The 21,945-nt window shown below is 42.3% G+C and overlaps 1 protein-coding gene across 1 annotated transcript in view; it reads right to left on the bottom strand.

The window, feature by feature from the left end:
• Positions 1-18,822: 18,822 nt before the first annotated feature.
• CPNE8 (copine 8) overlaps positions 18,823-21,945 on the bottom strand; it is a 684,333-nt gene continuing 681,210 nt past the window's right edge. The window contains exon 20 of the mRNA XM_063927097.1: positions 18,823-21,352. Coding sequence (XP_063783167.1) covers positions 21,164-21,352 — 189 coding nt within the window. The 3' untranslated portion in view covers positions 18,823-21,163. The remainder of the gene's footprint in view (positions 21,353-21,945) is intronic.

Below are 21,945 nucleotides of genomic sequence, written 5' to 3'. Positions count from 1 at the left end.
ATGTTTGGTATACAGCAGTATTACTGTCTTAGCCAGTGTGACGCGCGTTGCGCACACCATAATGTATGTTAAATTTGACTAATGTGTATTTGGCTATGTGTGGTTTCCCAGGTCCCCGATATACCGACCATAACACCCCATTATATACTATATACTTTATTGACTTATTTGCTTTTGTGTCCCATAAATGGCTGCAAAGGCCCCGCCTCCTGTCATTACACACAGTGACTACCTGGAACGCAAAGCACTACGAGCGTGGAACGCATGACTTCCGGTCTCGACCGGAAGTGACATAGCGGCATCATGGGTTGCCATAGTTACCAACGGTCCAGCCGTGGATATTGTGCGGCTGACCGCGGCGGGGCCCAGGGGCATGTTTTAACAACACGGCTGCACACAGGCTTTCACGGGGGTGCTACATACTGATGTCCGATTGGTATGTTTTATACAGCGCTGCGTCCGACGGAACGTGACTTCCGGTTGCACCGGAAGTGACGTGCCGGCCGCTGCTACACATGATTCACTCATTCATTAACACACAGGTATATATAGGGGGCCAGGGAGGCTCTATGCAGGTCCTGGTTCCTTCTTGATGCTGCTGTCGATGAGACTGATGTCTTGACTATGTATTGACTGGCGTATACCTTGAGAAAGGTCCAAGCATAGGACCGAAACGTTGGTGAGCCTTTTCTGTGTATATATACTTTTTTTGTGACATGAAGTTACATGGAACCAAGCTTTTGAATAAATGACTTTATTGCTTACATCATATCACGCAAGTCTGGAGAGTGCTATCTTTTTCCACTGTTATGTGGAGAAATACTGTATTGTACTAAGAGTCTGACCCCGTGATTGGATTAGACTTTGATTTGGCACCCCAGCCGTTACCTGTGTCGGGTGAGAGTGTGGGACTTCCCGTGTATATATATATATATATATATATATATATATATATATACACTGCTCAAAAAAATAAAGGGAACACTAAAATAACACATCCTAGATCTGAATGAAATATTCTTATTAAATACTTTGTTCTTTACATAGTTGAATGTGCTGACAACAAAATCACACAAAAATTGTCAATGGAAATCAAATTTATTAACCCATGGAGGTCTGGATTTGGAGTCACCCTCAAAATTAAAGTGGAAAAACACACTACAGGCTGATCCGACTTTGATGTAATGTCCTTAAAAAAAGTCAAAATGAGGCTCAGTAGTGTGTGTGTGGCCTCCACGTGCCTGTATGACCTCCCTACAACCCACATAAGTGGCTCAGGTAGTGCAGCTCATCCAGGATGGCACATCAATGCGAGCTGTGGCAAGAAGGTTTGCTGTGTCTGTCAGCGTAGTGTCCAGAGCATGGAGGCGCTACCAGGAGACAGGCCAGTACATCAGGAGATGTGGAGGAGGCCGTAGGAGGGCAACAACCCAGCAGCAGGACCGCTACCTCCGCCTTTGTGCAGGGAGGAACAGGAGGAACACTGCCAGAGCCCTGCAAAATGACCTCCAGCAAGCCACAAATGTGCACGTGTCTACTCAAACGATCAGAAACAGACTCCATGAGGGTGGTATGAGGGCCCGACATCCACAGGTGGGGGTTGTGCTTACAGCCCAACACCGTGCAGGACGTTTGGCATTTGCCAGAGAACACCAAGATTGGCAAATTCGCCACTGGCGCCCTGTGCTCTTCACAGATGAAAGCAGGTTCTCACTGAGCACATGTGACAGACGTGACAGTCTGGAGACACCAAGGAGAACGTTCTGCTGCCTGCAACATCCTCCAGCATGACCGGTTTGGCAGTGGGTCAGTAATGGTGTGGGATGGCATTTCTTTGGGGGGCCGCACAGCCCTCCATGTGCTCACCAGAGGTAGCCTGACTGCCATTAGGTACCGAGATGAGATCCTCAGACCCCTTGTGATACCATATGCTGGTGCGGTTGGCCCTGGGTTCCTCCTAATGCAAGACAATGCTAGACCTCATGTGGCTGGAGTTTGTCAGCAGTTCCTGCAAGATGAAGGCATTGATGCTATGGACTGGCCCGCCCATTCACCAGACCTGAATCCAACTGAGCACATCTGGGACATCATGTCTCGCTCCATCCACCAAAGCCACGTTGCACCACAGACTGTCCAGGAGTTGGTGGATGCTTTAGTCCAGTTCTGGGAGGAGATCCCTCAGAAGATCATCCGCCACCTCATCAGGAGCATGCCCAGGCATTGTAGGGAGGTCATACAGGCACGTGGAGGCCACACACACTACTGAGCCTCATTTTGACTTTTTTTAAGGACATTACATCAAAGTTGGATCAGCCTGTAGTGTGTTTTTCCACTTTAATATTGAGGGTGACTCCAAATCCAGACCTCCATGGGTTAATAAATTTGATTTCCATTGATAATTTTTGTGTGATTTTGTTGTCAGCACATTCAACTATGTAAAGAACAAAGTATTTTATAAGAATATTTCATTCATTCAGATCTAGGATGTGTTATTTTAGTGTTCCCTTTATTTTTTTGAGCAGTGTATATATATATATATATATATACACACACACACACACACACACACACACACACACGCGCGCGCGCGCGCACACACACACACACACACACACACACAAACCTGCAAATGTTGGAACTAACATGCATGAATCTGCCAGTACTGAGTTGCATAGTAAAGAAGGATTTAATTTACCTCTGAGGAAGTCTGAAGGATAGGACACAGTCACTTCTAGATGAAATGCGTTGGGTACTTTGCCGTATGGTTTTCAAATAAGCTTTTCCTCTTATGTATGAGCATTAACTTTGTACGGAAACTGGAAAGGTTATCTTTTTCTATGTTTTATGTGAATATTGGATTGTCATTAAAATCTGTGAAAAATGTGTTGTTGTGATGACCGTGTATGGACCATCTAAAGACTTTATACAAAGTTGTTATATGGTGCAGGTTCACGTATTAGTGTTTTCAGCACAAAGTGGTGTTGTCTTCTTATTGCACTAGGAAGCGCTCTGTTTTTATTGCATTTCAGAATAGAAGAGTTGGTGTGGACTACAACGGAGAGCTTGGCTGCCCTTTATCAGTGGATTTTCCTGGGCACTTTTAGTTGGAAACTCATATGGACTACTACTACTAACAATATTTATTGGTAATATTTTAAGTGATATTTACTGGCTTAGCACCTAAACTAAAATTAAATGAGTTACCCCTCAAGAATTACTGAAAATTATGACACCAGGGAGATTTTTTATGGGCAGGTCCAAACACCAACATGAAGGGGGTAAGCAACCCAAACATGAGAAACCAACCCAAACATGAGAAACACCCCCAAAAGAGGAAGAGAACAAAGTACAGGGGATGTAGAGGAGGACGACATGGGAAACAAAAACCCAAGGAGATTCTGAAGACGTCTTCAGAGTACAAAGTGTCTTCAATATATCAGATAGAACCCTCTCTAAATCAGAACTGTCACTTCTAGAGAAGGGTCTAAAATTCTCACCCACTAATGGCCCAAATATATTTGAACTGTATGTGGACCTAAACAGGTTCGTACGTACCCTCTGTAGAAAAAGGTACTTCACAAAGAAAAATTTGCAACTGGAGGAACTCTTCCCATAGTTCTTGATAGCACAGACAATATTATGCTCAACACTCTTGATGAACTATGGGAGCAGAATCATGTGGTTTCTGAGGAATTTCCTATGGAGGAAAAACTCTACGATCTTAGGAGAGGGATGACTACATTTCAGAACAAAACAGATTTTTTTCCGATATCTGCAAAGAGCAGCTCCATAGAATCGTTCTACAAAATAACTTTAGAGGACTTCAAAGAACTGGTAGGACAATATCCTGATAATTTCAACCATCTAACCTTACAATACAGAAGAGAAGGGCAATCAAAGAACTTACACAAGACACCTCTATCGTAATAAAAGAAGCTAATAAGGGTGGCCTAGTGGTCATGAACCGGTCCTATTACATAGATGAAGCCCTTAGACAGTTAGGTGATGACAAATTTTATAGGACTCCTGAGAGAGACCCTACTTCTAAATTTTTACAAGAATTTAACATATTATTGGATTCCTCCAGCAGTAGAGGGGTCATATCCAGAGAGGAACACCGATTCCTACTACCTCACTTCCCCACCATCCCCACATTTTATTTTCTCCCTAAAATTCACAAGTCCCTCACTTCACCCCCAGGTCGTCCTATTATTTCAGGCATTAATTATAACACTTCCTACCTTTCTTTTTATATTGACACCTTTCTTCAACCCAGGGTACCCTCATCAAGATCTTATATAAGGAATACTACAAATTTTCTAAACAAAATACAACATATACAGTGGAAAGAAACATTTGCATTTTTAACTTTAGATGTACAGGCCCTGTGTACAAACATTCCTCATAATACAGGGTTAGGAATAATTTCGAAAAGACTCATGAAAGATAACGATCTTGATGTGGAACATCAGACTTTCATTTTGCAATGTATTTCATTCATTTTCCCACAATAATTTTTTATTTCCAGACACATATTATTTAGAGATCACTGGGACGGCCATGGAGACCAAGTTCGCCCCCAGCTTTGATGACGCTCATGTGTGGGGAGGTGGCTGAGAGACGAACCTGGTCTTCTATGGTTGCTACATCTACGATTTATTTATTATTTGGGATGGGGATCTGCCCTCTGTCAACTCCTTTGTCACTAGCCTCAACTCTAATTTTTTTCAATATAATCCCCACTTCTACTTATAGTAGGAATCGAGTGGATTTTCTGGCTGTGACCCTTCAAATTAGGGATAACCAGATAATTACATCTAATTATATCAAACCTACTAGTACCCATTCTTATCTGCATTACAAAAGTTCCCACCATGCACCATGGAAAAATAACATACCCAAAGGACAATTACTGTGTCTTAGACGCAACTGTTCTGATTTAGATACATTCACGACACAGGCTAAAGATATTATAGAGTCCCTGAAACAAAGAGATCATACCCTTTCCTTACTTGATAAGGCCTTAGAAGAGGTTACGAGTATGAACAGATATGATCTTCTCCAAAAAAAGAAAACCACATTAAGGGTGAATGAACAAGGTGACGGGACGAAAGACCTGACCTTTATCTGTAAATATAACAACTGTGCCCGTGAAATTAGAACTATTGTTGGATGAAATGAAAGAGTTCTGAAACAGGATACCTTGGGAGGACTTTTACCCTCAAAACCGCAGATTATCTATAGAAACAATTGGTCACTTAAGACCATCCTTGCGCCCAGCCATCTAGAGTCCCCAGTGAGAAAAAGTCCCTGGGTGAATAAATAAGAATTTACTTACCGATAATTCTATTTCTCGTAGTCCGTAGTGGATGCTGGGACTTCCGTAAGGACCATGGGGAATAGCGGCTCCGCAGGAGACTGGGCACAAAAGTAAAAGCTTTAGACTAGCTGGTGTGCACTGGCTCCTCCCCCTATGACCCTCCTCCAAGCCTCAGTTAGGATACTGTGCCCGGATGAGCGTACATAATAAGGAAGGATTTTGAATCCCGGGTAAGACTCATACCAGCTACACCAATCACACCGTACAACCTGTGATCTGAACCCAGTTAACAGTATGATAAACGTAGGAGCCTCTGAAAAGATGGCTCACAACAATAAACAACCCGATTTTTTTGTAACAATAACTATATACAAGTATTGCAGACAATCCGCACTTGGGATGGGCGCCCAGCATCCACTACGGACTACGAGAAATAGAATTATCGGTAAGTAAATTCTTATTTTCTCTGACGTCCTAGTGGATGCTGGGACTTCCGTAAGGACCATGGGGATTATACCAAAGCTCCCAAACGGGCGGGAGAGTGCGGATGACTCTGCAGCACCGAATGAGAGAACTCCAGGTCCTCCTCAGCCAGGGTATCAAATTTGTAGAATTTCGCAAACGTGTTTGCCCCTGACCAAGTAGCTGCTCGGCAAATTTGTAAAGCCGAGACCCCTCGGGCAGCCGCCCAAGATGAGCCCACTTTCCTTGTGGAATGGGCTTTTACAGATTTTGGCTGTGGCAGGCCTGCCACAGAATGTGCAAGCTGAATTGTACTACAAATCCAACGAGCAATCGTCTGCTTAGAAGCAGGAGCACCCAGCTTGTTGGGTGCATACAGGATAAACAGCGAGTCAGATTTTCTGACTCCAGCCGTCCTGGAAACATATATTTTCAGGGCCCTGACTACGTCCAGCAACTTGGAGTCCTCCAAGTCCCTAGTCGCCGCAGGTACCACAATAGGCTGGTTCATGTGAAACGCTGAAACCACCTTAGGGAGAAATTGAGGGCGAGTCCTCAGTTCTGCCCTGTCTGAATGAAAAATTAGGTAAGGGCTTTTATATGATAAAGCCGCCAATTCAGAGACACGGCTGGCTGAAGCCAGGGCTAACAGCATGACCACTTTCCATGTGAGATATTTCAATTCCACAGTGGTGAGTGGTTCAAACCAATGTGATTTTAGGAGACTCAACACTACATTGAGATCCCAAGGTGCCACTGGAGGCACAAAAGGAGGCTGTATATGCAGTACCCCTTTGACAAACGTCTGAACTTCAGGCACTGAAGCCAGTTCTTTTTGGAAGAAGATTGACAGGGCCGAAATTTGAACCTTAATGGACCCTAATTTTAGGCCCATCGATAGTCCTGTTTGCAGGAAATGCAGGAAACGACCCAGTTGAAATTCCTCTGTAGGGGCCTTCTCGGCCTCACACCACGCAACATATTTCCGCCAAATGCGGTGATAATGTTTTGCGGTTACATCCTTTCTGGCCTTGACCAGGGTAGGGATGACTTCATCTGGTATGCCTTTTTTCTTCAGGATCCGGCATTCAACCTCCATGCCGTCAAACGCAGCCGCGGTAAGTCTTGAAACAGACAAGGTCCCTGCTGGAGCAGGTCCTTTCTGAGAGGTAGAGGCCACGGGTCCTCCGTGAGCATCTCTTGCAGTTCCGGGTACCAAGTTCTTCTTGGCCAATCCGGAGCCACGAGTATAGTTCTTACTCCTCTCCTTCTTATGATTTTCAGTACTTTGGGTATGAGAGGCAGAGGAGGGAACACATACACCGACTGGTACACCCACGGTGTTACCAGAGCGTCCACCGCTATTGCCTGAGGGTCCCTTGACCTGGCGCAATATCTGTCCAGTTTTTTGTTGAGACGGGACGCCATCATGTCCACCTTTGGTTTTTCCCAACGGTTTACAATCACTTGGAAGACTTCTGGGTGAAGTCCCCACTCCCCCGGGTGGAGGTCGTGTCTGCTGAAGAAGTCTGCTTCCCAGTTGTCCACTCCCGGAATGAACACTGCTGACAGTGCTACCACATGATTTTCCGCCCAGCGGAGAATCCTTGCAGCTTCTGCCATTGCCTTCCTGCTTCTTGTGCCGCCCTGTCTGTTGACGTGGGCGACTGCCGTGATGTTGTCCGATTGGATCAATACCGACTGACCCTGAAGCAGAGGCCTTGCTTGACTTAGGGCATTGTAAATGGCCCTTAGTTCCAGGATATTTATGTGAAGAGACGTTTCCATGCTTGACCACAAGCCCTGGAAATTTCTTCCCTGTGTGACTGCTCCCCAGCCTCTCAGACTGGCATCCGTGGTCACCAGCATCCAATCCTGAATGCCGAATCTGCGGCCCTCTAGAAGATGAGCACTCTGTAACCACCACAGGAGAGACACCCTTGTCCTTGGAGATAGGGTTATCCGCTGATGCATCTGAAGATGCGATCCGGACCATTTGTCCAGCAGATCCCACTGAAAAGTTCTTGCATGGAATCTTCCGAATGGAATTGCTTCGTAAGAAGCCACCATTTTTCCCAGGACTCTCGTGCATTGATGCACTGACACTTGGCCTGGTTTTAGGAGGTTCCTGACTAGCTCGGATAACTCCCTGGCCTTCTCCTCCGGGAGAAAACCTTTTTCTGGACTGTGTCCAGAATCATCCCCAGGAACAGTAGACGTGTTGTTGGAATCAGCTGTGATTTTGGGATATTTAGAATCCACCCGTGCTGACGTAGCACTACCTGAGACAGTGCTACTCCGAACTCTAACTGTTCCCTGGATCTTGCCCTTATCAGGAGATCGTCCAAGTAAGGGATAATTAAGACGCCTTCTCTTCGAAGAAGAATCATCATTTCGGCCATTACCTTGGTAAAGACCCGGGGTGCCGTGGACAATCCAAACGGCAGCGTCTGAAACTGATAATGACAGTTTTGAACCACAAACCTGAGGTACCCCTGGTGAGAAGGGAAGATTGGGACATGGAGATAAGCATCTTTGATGTCCAGAGATACCATATAGTCCCCTTCTTCCAGGTTCGCTATCACTGCTCTGAGTGATTCCATCTTGAATTTGAACCTTTTTATGTAAGTGTTCAAGGATTTCAGATTTAAAATTGGTCTCACCGAGCCGTCCGGCTTCGGTACCACAAACAGCGTGGAATAATACCCCTTTCCCTGTTGTAGGAGGGGTACCTTGATTATCACCTGCTGGGAATACAGCTTGTGAGTAGCTTCCAATACTGCCTCCCTGTCGGAGGGAGGCGTTGGAAGAGCAGACTTCAGGAATCGGCGAGGGGGAGACGTCTCGAATTCCAATTTGTACCCCTGTGATACTACTTGCAGGATCCAGGGGTCCACTTGCGAGTGAGCCCACTGCGCGTTGAAATTTTTGAGACGGGCCCCCACCGTGCCTGAGTCCGCTTGTAAAGCCCCAGCGTCATGCTGAAGACTTGGCAGAAGCGGGGGAGGGCTTCTGCTCCTGGGAAGAGGCTGCCTGGTGCAGTCTTTTTCCTCTTCCTCTGCCCCGGGGCAGAAATGAGTGGCCTTTTGCTCACTTGTTCTTATAGGAACGAAAGGACTGAGTTTGAAAAGACGGTGTCTTTTTCTGCTGAGAGGTGACCTGGGGTAAAAAGGTGGACTTTCCAGCCGTTGCCGTGGCCACCAGGTCTGATAGACCGACCCCAAATAACTCCTCCCCTTTATACGGCAATACTTCCATATGTCGTTTGGAATCTGCATCACCTGACCACTGTCGCGTCCATAACGCCCTTCTGGCAGAAATGGACATCGCACTCACTCTTGATGCCAGGGTGCAAATATCCCTCTGTGCATCACGCATATATAGTAATGCATCCTTTAAATGCTCTATAGTTAATAAAATACTGTCCCTATCCAGGGTATCAATATTTTCAGTCAGGGAATCCGACCAAGCCACTCCAGCGCTGCACATCCAGGCTGAGGCGATTGCTGGTCGCAGTATAACACCAGTATGTGTGTATATACCTTTTAGGATATTTTCCAGCCTTCTATCAGCTGGTTCCTTGAGGGCGGCCGTATCAGGAGACGGTAACGCCACTTGTTTTGATAAGCGTGTGAGCGCCTTATCTACCCTAGGGGGTGTTTCCCAACGTGCCCTAACCTCTGGCGGGAAAGGGTATAGTGCCAATAATTTGTTAGAAATCAGCAGTTTTTTATCGGGGGAAACCCACGCTTTATCACACACCTCATTTAATTCCTCTGATTCAGGAAAAACTACTGGTAGTTTTTTCACACCCCACATAATACCCTTTTTTGTGGTACTTGTAGTGTCAGAAATGTTCAATGCCTCCTTCATTGCCGTGATCATGTAACGTGTGGCCCTACTGGACATTACGTTTGTCTCCTCACCGTCGACACTGGATTCAGTATCCGTGTCTGGGTCTGTGTCGACTATCTGAGGTAACGGGCGTTTTAGCGCCCCTGACGGTGTCTGAGACGCCTGAACAGGCACTAACTGATTTGCCGGCTGTCTCATGTCGTCAACCGTTTTTTGCAAAGTGCTGACATTGTCACGTAATTCTTTAAATACGACCATCCAGTCAGGTGTCGACTCCCTAGGGGGTGACATCACTAACACAGGCAATTGCTCTGCTTCCACATCATTTTCCTCCTCATACATGTCGACACAATCGTACCGACACCCAGCACACACACAGGGAATGCTCTGATAGAGGACAGGACCCCACTAGCCCTTTGGGGAGACAGAGGGAGAGTTTGCCAGCACACACCAGAGCGCTATATATAATGCAGGGATAACCTTATATAAGTGTTACTCCCTGTTATAGCTGCTGTATTATATATTAGCTGCTAATAGTGCCCCCCCTCTCTTGTTTTACCCTGATTCTTGTAGCAGGACTGCATGGGAGAGTCAGGGAGCCGTCCTTCCAGCGGAGCTGTGAGGGAAAATGGCGCTCGTGTGCTGAGGAGATAGGCTCCGCCCCCTTCTCGGCGGCCTTTTCTCCCGCTTTTTTCAGGAAAACTGGCAGGGGTTAAATGCATCCATATAGCCTAGGAGCTATATGTGATGCATTTCTTTAGCCATATAAGGTTTTTATAGTGTTTTATTGCGTCTCAGGGCGCTCCCCCCCAGCGCCCTGCACCCTCAGTGACCGGAGTGTGAAGTGTGCTGAGAGCAATGGCGCACAGCTGCAGTGCTGTGCGCTACCTTATTTGAAGACAGGAACGTCTTCTGCCGCCGCTTTCTCCGGACCTCTTCGCTCTTCTGGCTCTGTAAGGGGGCCGGCGGCGCGGCTCCGGGACCCATCCAGGCTGAACCTGTGATCGTCCCTCTGGAGCTAATGTCCAGTAGCCAAGAAGCCCAATCCACTCTGCACGCAGGTGAGTTCGCTTCTTCTCCCCTTAGTCCCACGATGCAGTGAGCCTGTTGCCAGCAGTACTCACTGAAAATAAAAAACCTATTTAAACTTTTACTTCTAAGCAGCTCAGGAGAGCCACCTAGCATGCACCCTTCTCGTTCGGGCACAAAAATCTAACTGAGGCTTGGAGGAGGGTCATAGGGGGAGGAGCCAGTGCACACCAGCTAGTCTAAAGCTTTTACTTTTGTGCCCAGTCTCCTGCGGAGCCGCTATTCCCCATGGTCCTTACGGAAGTCCCAGCATCCACTAGGACGTCAGAGAAAATTGGTTGACTAATAAACCACTAGGTTTTCATAAAGTGGTAAATCCAGATGTACCATGTGCTCTCTTATGGAATGAAGGACTATAAAGGTGGCTTTGCCACTCTCTGGTGAGATACATCACTTAAAATCATTCATGAACTGCGATTCTAAATTCATTATCTATCTGTTAACTGTGGCTGTGGCCTAAGATATGTCGGTAGAATAACAAGGGCTTTACATACTGTATACGGTTTATGGAACACAGTCGTAATATCCTACGGAAATATCCAGCACACAGTGTGTCTAGACACTACACTGAAAAACACAAAAGTGACCCTTCATGTCCCTCTATAATTTGTTTAGAACATATTGCCAGTACGGCGAGAGGAGGAGATCGATTTAATAGACTTTGCCGTAGGGAAGTTTTTGAATGTTAAAATTCAACTTTCTCAATCCCGACGGATTAAATTAAACTATCGAGCTGAATTCTGTTCTATGAAGTTGTTATTGTATCTAATCACCTGCGAATAGCCAATGTTCTTCATTTCATTTGTCTCCCCCTTCTTTCTTGGGATGATCTGACGGTGAGGTTCGGGGTGGGAGTTCCACACATGCGGTCCCGCTGGTGGCGCTCTGGCCCCGTTCACCACTGCTGGAGACATCCCCATATTAAATCCTCTTATAAAAACAAAATAGACAAAATATTATTTAACCAGTTATATGGGTATATGTCTATTACTTTGTATATGTATGTATGTATGTATGTATATATATATATATATATATATATATATATATAATATGCGCATCTGTATGCATATCCATATGGGTGCCTCTACATGTATGTATATGCATCACTCTGTTCTTGATTTATGCACAGTATATATTGATTTTTAAGCAGCATATATGTTGCATATATTATTATTTTTTTATATATATTTCCATACTGGATATTTCATGCATATGTTAAGATACATTTATAAATAGATTTATTACATTATATTCTTTTTACTTTATTTAAATCCTTTATAAGGAATATGGCTTCAACCATGTGATTTATGTCATCATATACAGTGGGATGGGGTATACTAATTAGATCTTATTGTATGACTTGTTTCTATGGTAACCATTTGTTGCTCCTTCCTGTGATATCACGTCGGACATTTTCTGGTTCGCCGTGAGGGTTACTTGGCACACTGAGGGAGTGGTTCCCCACATCATATGACCAAAACAATATGGGGAAGTGTTCCACTCTGCCTTCCGGGTCGTGTCCCCCCTCTGTGTGATGCATGCTGGCCGAAGGGCGTGCGGTGGGTCTCGATCACATGACTTTATTCACATGGCCGGTGTCCGCCGGGTGCGCATGTCATGTGGTAGGGGGCGCGGCCTGGGAGATGGAGATGTCTGTATTATAACACACACCTATTCCAGAACACCATTAAGCTGTTGCTATGGACCAACGGGACTGCCAATAGTTCAGATCACGTTATCGGATGCAGTCACGTGATCTGGGAAATAAAGTGATAAAGTGTTTAAACAAAAATATAACACTCGTTTTTATGTAAAATAAAGTTGGAATTCTAAAATGATTATGCAGGATCTTATCATAATCCTTTTTCTATTAATTTCATGGGCGGGTTGTTTTACTGTGTGTATGAATAGGTACAGGTGTTATCAATTATGCCACTCAAAGGGGTATATAAGGAAACCCTGGTACACACTATAGTTCATGCTCCTGAGGAAGCTGGATGTTTACAGCGAAACGCGTTGAGCTAATTCCATCCTCTGTTTGAAGCCTATTCCACTCTCCAATATCCATCTGGATTCCTGTTACCCACACTAGCACCATTTTGGACACTTGCTCCACCATTGGACCAGCACTGCAGCAGTTTATCCGGCCTTTCGCTTCAGCTCCTTATGGATCAAACCTAGGCGGAGTCATCTACAAGGGATCCTTGCATACTAATATCCGGTAAAATATACTGCACACACAGTGACTGTATTAGACTGGAGAATGTCCTAGCCAATTTGTTGGAACGGTCTATAGGAACCTATGAGTGGACTTCAAACTATCAGCTAGTACAGAGAGGTGGCTATAAATTACACAAACTATCTTTTTTAATTACTGTATGTGAATTTTTAATCTAATTTTTATTGTGTTTCTTCTATTCATATTTTACACGCAATAAATTGTGATTATTTTTACAAAACAAACCAAATTGTTAGAAATTCAATTTACAGCAAGTGCTGGTACATAGATTATTTCTTGGCGCCTAAACTGTTTTCTTTCCTCATATACATACATAAATCTGCCGATACTGCTACTAACATGCATGAATATGTCAATATTGAAGTTCATAGTGAAAAAGGATTTAATTGGCATGAAACTAATGTGCATAATGCTATTGTGAATTCTTCTAGTAACCAAGATTATGTGGGGCTAGAGAGTTTTAATGAAGAAATATTGACTCTCTACATCGTGCCATACTGTGATCTCTGAGCCACATAATGGGAAGATTCAGCACTTGGTAGAGCTTTTGAAAGTGTGGTATGTTGCTTATAATGGTCAATATCGGGACAGCACAAAAGGAACTAAATATCCACGTTTTGTTCTATGGAATGACATTCTGTATGGAAGGATCAACGTAGACAAACGGGTGAAATTATTCAGCTGCTGGAAGACTCAATCTCTTTGTAAGCACATGTTGTCATTAGCCCATAGCATTGCCTGGTGTGGACATTTTGGGCATGACAAAACAATAGAGAGAATTGCAGCTAGGTTCTTTTGGTTGGGAGTGTATGCGGAAGTAGACATATTTTGCAGCTTGTCAGTGTACCTCTGAAAAGTGATCTTGTCCTGCCCCGTCACTTTACCAATGGTAAATCTGACTTTTGAAAAGATTGGAGTTGAAATGGGGGAACACCTTGAACCCTCTTCAAAGTGGTGTCTGTTTCTATTAGTGTAGTAGCTTAAGCTCATTATCCTTTACATACTACTTCAGCTAAACAGGTAGCTATAACGTTAGAGTTCTTTTCTAGAGTTGGCCTTCCAAAGGTAATTCTTATGGATGAAGGAACTAATTTAGTGTTCAGTCTCATTAAGGATGTGTTAAAACTTCTAAAAATAAAGTTTGTAAGGACATAAGTTTATCAATCTCATATTCATGGATTGGTGGATCGATTTAATTGTACTTTAAAATCTATGTTAAGATGCTATTTTGAGACAGAGAAACATTGGGATGATCTTCTTCCCTACTTGGTATTTGATATCAAAGGGGAACCCCAAACTTCCATGGGATTTTCACTCTATGAGTTTCATTATAGAGAGTCCTTGATCTCCTTCAAGAGACTTGGGAGGAACAGTTAATAGAAGGACAGAATGTCACACATTATGTCATGGAGATGGGAAATAATTTAGATCTGGTTGGTCAATTAGATATAGAGAATTTGTTAAACGTCCAATAGGTATAAAATTGTTATAAAATTGTAATTAATGGGAAAGGGTTTTTGCACAAGGGGAAAAGGTTGTAGTAGTTCATGTAGGAAGAATGAATATGAGAGGTAAACTATGAAGTTTTCCAATCATATACCAAAAGGGGATAACAGATTTATCATGTGTACTTATTGAAGGATTGGAAGTAACATGACATTCAATTTACTCATCCTGTTGAAGGTGGAAGTGACCTGGGTACTCAAGTGTCTATGAAAGTGTTGCCAAGGGCTCATGCTGTGGATGACTCTTCTTAACCTTGAAACAAAAAAGAAACCCTGGTGGCTGACTTATCAGATGTATTTTAAGATACTCAAGGGATAACTAATGTAATACAAAATAATATTGTGACCACTCCTGCAGTAGTTGTTTACCAAATGTTTTTTAGGTTACTAGTTAACAAGTGGGAACAAGTGATTCAAGAAGTGCAATAAATGTTACACTTAGCTGTAAAAGAAAGTCCAATTATGAATGGTGTTGCCCCAATGGATTCCTAAAGCTGATGAGAGCAATTGTTTCTGTATGGATTTAAGAAAGATTAATGCAATCTCAAAGTTTGATGCCTATACCATTCTCAGAGTGGATGAACTCCGTGATTGGTTGGGTTCAGTCAAGAATATTTAAACCCTCGACTTTACTAAATGTTATTGGCACATCACACTGACCAAGGAGTCTAAGGAAAAAAGCACCTCTGATGTGACCAGTCAGAAATGCCTAATAGGCAGGAAGTGATGTTATGGCCCCTACAGAGTCCTGATCTCAACATTATTGAGTCTTCCTGGGATTACATGAAGAAAGAGAAGGATTTGAGCAATCCTACATCCACAGAAGATCTGTGGTTAATTCCCGAAGATGTTCAGAACAACCTCCCTGCCGACTTCCTTCAAAAACTGTGTGCAAGCGTACAGTACCTAGAAGAATTGTTGCTGTTTTAAAGGCAAAGGGTGGTCGCACCAAAATTTAATTTGATTTACTTTTCATTTTGTTAATTGATAAAAATAAACTAAAATAGTAAAAGCATTCTTACTCTGCAGCATATTTTCCACGCCTGCCTAAAATTTTTGCACAGTCCTGTGTGAGTGTGTATATATATATATATATATATATATTGAACCTGAATATCACTTTAATCTTTGCCCCCCACTTGCCCGTCCTCCTCTGTCTGGCTGTCATGTCTCCGTCCCGCCCTCTGTCCCCTCACTCTATCCCACCCATGCCCCCCTTCCCCCATCTAACACAGTAAACTTTTGTTTATAAAGTTATAAAACTTTTTTTTTTAAATGTCTCCTAAATTTGTCTTTTATTTTTTAAATCCTCACTTTATTTAAATAATAGCTATTTCAACTTTGTTTCACATTTTTGAAAAATAATAATTATACAGAATCAGGTTAACCACTTAACTGACGATTTATTTAGCAAAAAAGCTCCGAAATTGTCGGGTTTTTTAATGAGTGAATTAGGTGAAGAACATGAATTTGACCCTATCCCAAATGATTTTAGTTAAAAAAAAAAAGGAAAAAAAATATTTTTTTTGGATTTAAAAAAAAAAAAATTTCCCCCAAACATTGAAACATCGATCGGGAACATCGCGACCATCGGGAACATCGCGGCTTTCATTTTGAAAGCTGAGACAGCCTCGAGGTATGCAGGGGGGGGTCTGGGGGCAGCCAGGGAGGGTTTATTTACACTCCCCAGCGGCTGCCATTGTCTGCAGCCGCTGGATGGGACAGATCCTGCCGTGCTAACCGATCAGCAGTGATCGGCAGCACGGCAGACACGGGAAGAGTGCAGGGAGGCAGAGGGACCTTCCGGTCCCTCTGACAGCAGCAGCGGAGGGAAGTTTCTCTTCCCTGCCGCTAACACTCCCTATCTGACTAGTCGCATCCCGTGCGACCAGGTCAGATAGAGCACTTGCAGGCATTGTCGCATCTGATGCGACCATGCCAGGAAAGTGGTTAAATAGGTCTAATTTAAGTAATTTGATTAAAAAAAAAAACAATTTTGGAGACATTTTGGTGAAAAATTTTAGTCAGTGAACTGGCTAATAAATAATTTATAAATAAAACAGAATAATTGTCATAGGTATGGGCGTAACTATAGTGGGTGCAAGGTGTGCCATTGCTAAGAGGCTCAGGGGGGCCTGGATCTAGGTTATAAAGTTGCATACCAATTTCCCAGATTTGCCTGCTAAGCGATTGGGGGGGGGGGGGGGGTAATTCAGACCTGATCGCTCGCTAGCATTTTTTTGCTGCGCTGCGATTAGGTCAGAACTGCGCATGCACCACAATGCGCAGGCACGTTGCACGGGTACAAAGCGTATCGTTGCTGTGCGATGGGTTTTACAAAGAATCCATTCGCACAGCCCCTCGCAAGGAGACTGACAGGAAGTAGGCGTTTGTGGGTGGCAACTGACCATTTTCAGGGAGTGGTTGGAAAAATGCAATCGTGTCCATGCGTTTGCAGGGCGGGTGTCTGACGTCAATTCCAGCCCCGTCAGGCTAAAGTGATCGCAGCGGCTGAGTAAGTCCTGGGCTACTCACAGACTGCACAAAGTTTTTTTTTGTACCGCTCGGCTGCACATGCGATCGCACACTTGCACAGCTAAAATACACTCCCCGGTGGGAGGCGACTATGCGAACGCAGGACTGCAAAAAACAGCTAGCGAGCGATCAGGTCTGAATTACCCCCTGGGTCTGATCCACTGCCCAGTCTGAATTGTGTGACATTACATTTTCAGTGAGAGGTGTGTGTAGAGGATGATATAATGGTAAGGGGCAATGTAATGTGGCACAGTGTGAACGGGGGGCACTGTAATGTGGCATAATATAAACTGAGGGCACTGTAATGTGGCATAATATGAAGTGTTGACACTGTATGTCATAATGTGAATTGGCAGCCCTACAGTGTAACATAATGTAAACTAGGGAAATACGATGGTTCATAAAATAAACTAGTGCACTATTATGGGGCATAAAATTAATAACTGCTGCAGAGAGGTGTCTCTCATGAAGCATTAGGACAGGGCCCCTTCAATATGTTGCTACAGGGCCCACAAAGGTCTGGTCACGTCCTGGTCATAAATCTGGCAGTATTCTACCAAGAATCATGCCAGCCTTTGAGAATCTTCCATTACGACCTCACTGGTGACACCTATCAGATAAGCCTTTTACTTCTTTCAGTTCCAGTAAGTACACTATTTTCTGTTCACCTTTTTACCAATTTAGGGGGATATACTATTAGCAACAGTAATTTACTGCTGATAATGTATTCCCCGGGGCTATCCTATTAGCCCCAATGTTGGCGCGCTCTTCCCCCAATGCCAACACTTACCTGGGAATATGCTGAGGCACGCGAAGCATAATCCCCAATAAGCTGTCCTTCAGAGCCACGACAAGACTTGGGTCTGGGAACTTATCCCGGATCCCATGTGTTATCGCCTGCAAATGGGATGTTTTTCTCTGAGAAAAACAACCATAACCATTGGGCTAAAATTGCAAAAAATAGGCCATTTATCTTTGGCCGAAAAATTTATGGGGCTAATAGAATACCTCCTTAGTGTCAATATTCTGCCATTATTTTGATTAACTATATAAATTGCAATGTTTACCAGAGTGATAGAGTAGGACTGACCAGTTGAGGAAGACTTTGGCGCAGTTGGTCAGCTCAACAAGTGTTGCAACAATTGAAAATAACTTTGCCTGTTTATAAAGTACAATATAGTGAATACAGCTTGGAGTGTCTATATACTCCATATATACTGTATATATATATATATATATATATATATACATATACATATATACTGTATATGGTAAGTGTAGAGGCCCATACTACATGCACCCCAGATATAGGAGGGATGAGTGCAGTGGATCAATGCCTTTTGTGTATACAATATATATTTAATATTTATGTACTGCATGTATATATCTAACCTATGAATGAATTTAAATGAAAACCTGTATTGTATTTTCCAGCATTATAGTACGTATATTAAAAGTGTTAATTTTAAATTTACTGGAAATATGAAAGGAGAAAATATATGTAATATTTGTAAGTGTTTCTACTGCAATTCTAAATATTAATTAAATAATAATAATGGTGTCTCTTGATTAACTTTGCAAATGTATTCACCACAGGCACAGTCTGCTAAAATCTTAGCATGTTATGCACGTTTCTGTTACTATTTAATCCATTTTACTAAATATTGAAGCCTCACTGACATTGGCACTTTTAAACTCAAGCAGAGCCATCTCATGTGAGCTAATTTAGTAATGATATATAAAAGACTGCAGAATTTTGTAATTTTTCCTGAATCTTTTTCCAGTTTTCACCATGTGCAATAAGAATCCCAGTATTAAGCGTTTCATTTATTTTAATATAATAAAAAAATTAAGATATCAGATTACATAAGTATATATCCTCTAAAATTGTTAATATAATTTAATTCCGCAAAATACCTGTTACCATGCTTACAAAAAAGGGGGTAATTACAATAAGTTTTGTTTTAACAGTACATCATAGAAATAGACAAAATATTTATGCATATATTATGCAAAAAAAAAATTACAATACAAAGCAGTAACAAGGTCAACACAAAAAAAGATAGAATAGCTTCCATCATTTAAAGGCAATTCACAATCATTTTGAGGAACTGGGTGTGTGTTTAAGGCCATTAGTTCTAGAATATAATGTATTGTATTTGACACAAAATACCACAAAACTGTGTAATATTTGTAAAAACTGTACATGCAAAAACATTGTACCTTTATATATGAACAAGCATTTATATATATACAGGTTGAGTATCCCATATCCAAATATTCCGAAATACGGAATATTCCGAAATACGGAATTTTTTGAGTGAGACCGAGATAGTGAAACCTTTGTTTTCTGATGGCTCAATGTACACAAACTTTGTTTAATACACAAAGTTATTAAAATATTGTATTAAATGACCTTCAGGCTGTGTGTATAAGGTGTATATGAGACATAAATTAATTGTGTGAATGTAAACACACTTTGTTTAATGCACTAGGTTATTAAAAATATTAGCTAAAATTACCTTCAGGCTGTGTGTATAAGATGTATATGAAACATAAATGCATTCTGTGCTTAGATTTAGGTCCCATCACCATGATATCTCATTATGGTATGCAATTATTCCAAAATACGGAAAAATCCCATATCCAAAATACTTCTGGTCCCAAGCATTTTGGATAAGGGATACTCAACCTATATATATATATATATATATATATATATATATTTGGGTAATTTAGTAAACATAGTTTTGTGTATAGTTACACAGACAAACATTTCTTCTTACACCTCAGCGCTCTTAAAGTCCTGCATTAGCATTACTCACACAGAGCAATGGAAGACCGATTTCCCAACACATCCTTGTTTTCTCCATCTGCAGTTCTCTATGACATTAATGTGATTACTGTAGGTGCTAACAATAAACCCCAACATGTTGCATCATCATCTCTTTGAAATACAGATTAAGACACCATGCACCCGTTAAAGCATTACAAAATAAAATATAAAAATATTTTTTTATAGAAATCCAAATAAAAAAAAAAAGTCAAGCAGATATATTGATAGTTTGACATTTTCTTTTTTGTTTGATATGTGAAATTAATTTAATGATTTCAAACGAAGGTTTGTAATATTATTGTTTTACAGAATAAACTATCAAGGGGATAAAAATGGGAGGCAGTCAATTGACCGCCTGTCGGGATCCCGGCGGTCAGGATACTGACGCCGGAATCCCGACACCAGCTGAAATACCGGCGGTCAGAGTCCTGACCGCCGGCTGGTTACCCCTCCTTGGTGGTGGTTCACGCAACCATCCGGAGGGGCATAGAAACCTGTGGTGACCGAAGCGCAGTGAGCCTGCGAGGGGATATGCTGTGCTCGCCAACGGGATCTCAGCTGTCGGGCTCCCGGCGTCAATCTCCTGACTGCCGGGATCCCGACCGCCGGGATCCTGTACTGATACCGAAAAAAATATTTTGCCGTCTGTATTAAGTACTTCATTTTTTTTTTTAAAGTATTTTTTTATTTTCATATGAAGACTGGTTAATAAGTGCTGAAGCTTGGGATTTCTTTCTTTACAAGAGATGTTAAAGCACTAGACCATGTCTCCTAAAGTTTGTGTAAGAGATCCTTAAAAGGGATATTGCTTTATGTAGCTAGATTTATTGCCAGCTAGAAGACACTGGATTTTATATCATTTAAAACTTTTTTAAGAATTGTTACAAAAGTACTGAAATTTAAAAATTAGTAACATGTAAACATTGACACCAAGGAATTGCATCCCCACATAAGTAGATCTCGGTCAGGGAGAACAATAAGGTTTGGAACAAAAGTGTGACTTGTGCTTTCCCCAACAGTTCTAATAAAAATGAACAGCCACAAAAATAAGACTCAGATAGGAAACAGTTTTTTTTGTGTGTGTTTGTTTTTCCTGCCGAGTATTTAAAATCTTTCTATATTTTCATGTATCGATAATTACAGTTTTGGTCTGTAAACAGAATTTTTAGATCCAAAAAAAAAAAAAAGCATTCGCATTTCCATGCATATGAGCAGGTCTTGTAAGGGTTCAGTCTTAGTGCACCTTACTTCAAAGCTGGCCTGGCACTGGCAGCTTCCAAGATTTCACAAAATGTTGGAAGAACTGTACTTTATACTAGTCAGATCTGAGTCTGTAGGAGGTGCCCAGTAGGTGTGTATGGAGGTGGAGCAGGAAATGGCTTGAATCCTCTGGACCTCATGTACAAGAGAAATTGGTCAGGAATCTCGGCTAAGACATCCTTGGCTAGCCGTGCCATGCTCAACACATGGTTTCCAGTTCTGTCAATGTAGTCCCGAAAAGGTACAAACTAAAATAAAGAAAGATTAAAAAGAAATGTCACTTTTCTGTGCAATGTCCACTCTACATGCACCATATCTAATTATACTATTGTGATATTCTGGAGGTTAATACTTACTGAAAAATGTAAAATTTTCACAATATTTCTCAACTTTAGGGGGTAATTCAGAGTTGATCGTAGCACATGATCGTAGATGTGCTAAATTTAGCACATCTACGATCATTTAATCTGACATGTGGGGGGACGCCCAGCACAGGGCTAGTCCGCCCCGCATGTCAGGCATTACCCCCTGAATTACCCCTTAGTCTCTGCCTTCTGAATTATTTAATACTGACATGCTTCATTAAGAGTGTGTGGGAGGACTATAATAGACGTACCTCTGTGCTTTCTCTTACACTCTCCACATGTTTTTGACCATTGCAAATCTCACAAATTATCAGAAGTACAGAAACATATTTAAGAAAATTAATACTTTTCTGAAAGCTATTTTAGCGGATAAATCAAGAATGAAACTGTGATTTTAGGAGAGGACATACAGAAATTAAAGATAAATTACTGAATCAATTTTGCAATTCGTCAGGATTTGGTGATTCGGAAGGTCT

The sequence above is a fragment of the Pseudophryne corroboree genome, chromosome 6, assembly GCF_028390025.1.
Source record: "Pseudophryne corroboree isolate aPseCor3 chromosome 6, aPseCor3.hap2, whole genome shotgun sequence".
In the NCBI taxonomy this organism is placed as follows: domain Eukaryota; kingdom Metazoa; phylum Chordata; class Amphibia; order Anura; family Myobatrachidae; genus Pseudophryne; species Pseudophryne corroboree.
The sequence above is the reverse complement of the archived record's forward strand: the minus strand, read 5'-3'. Positions and strand labels throughout refer to the sequence as shown.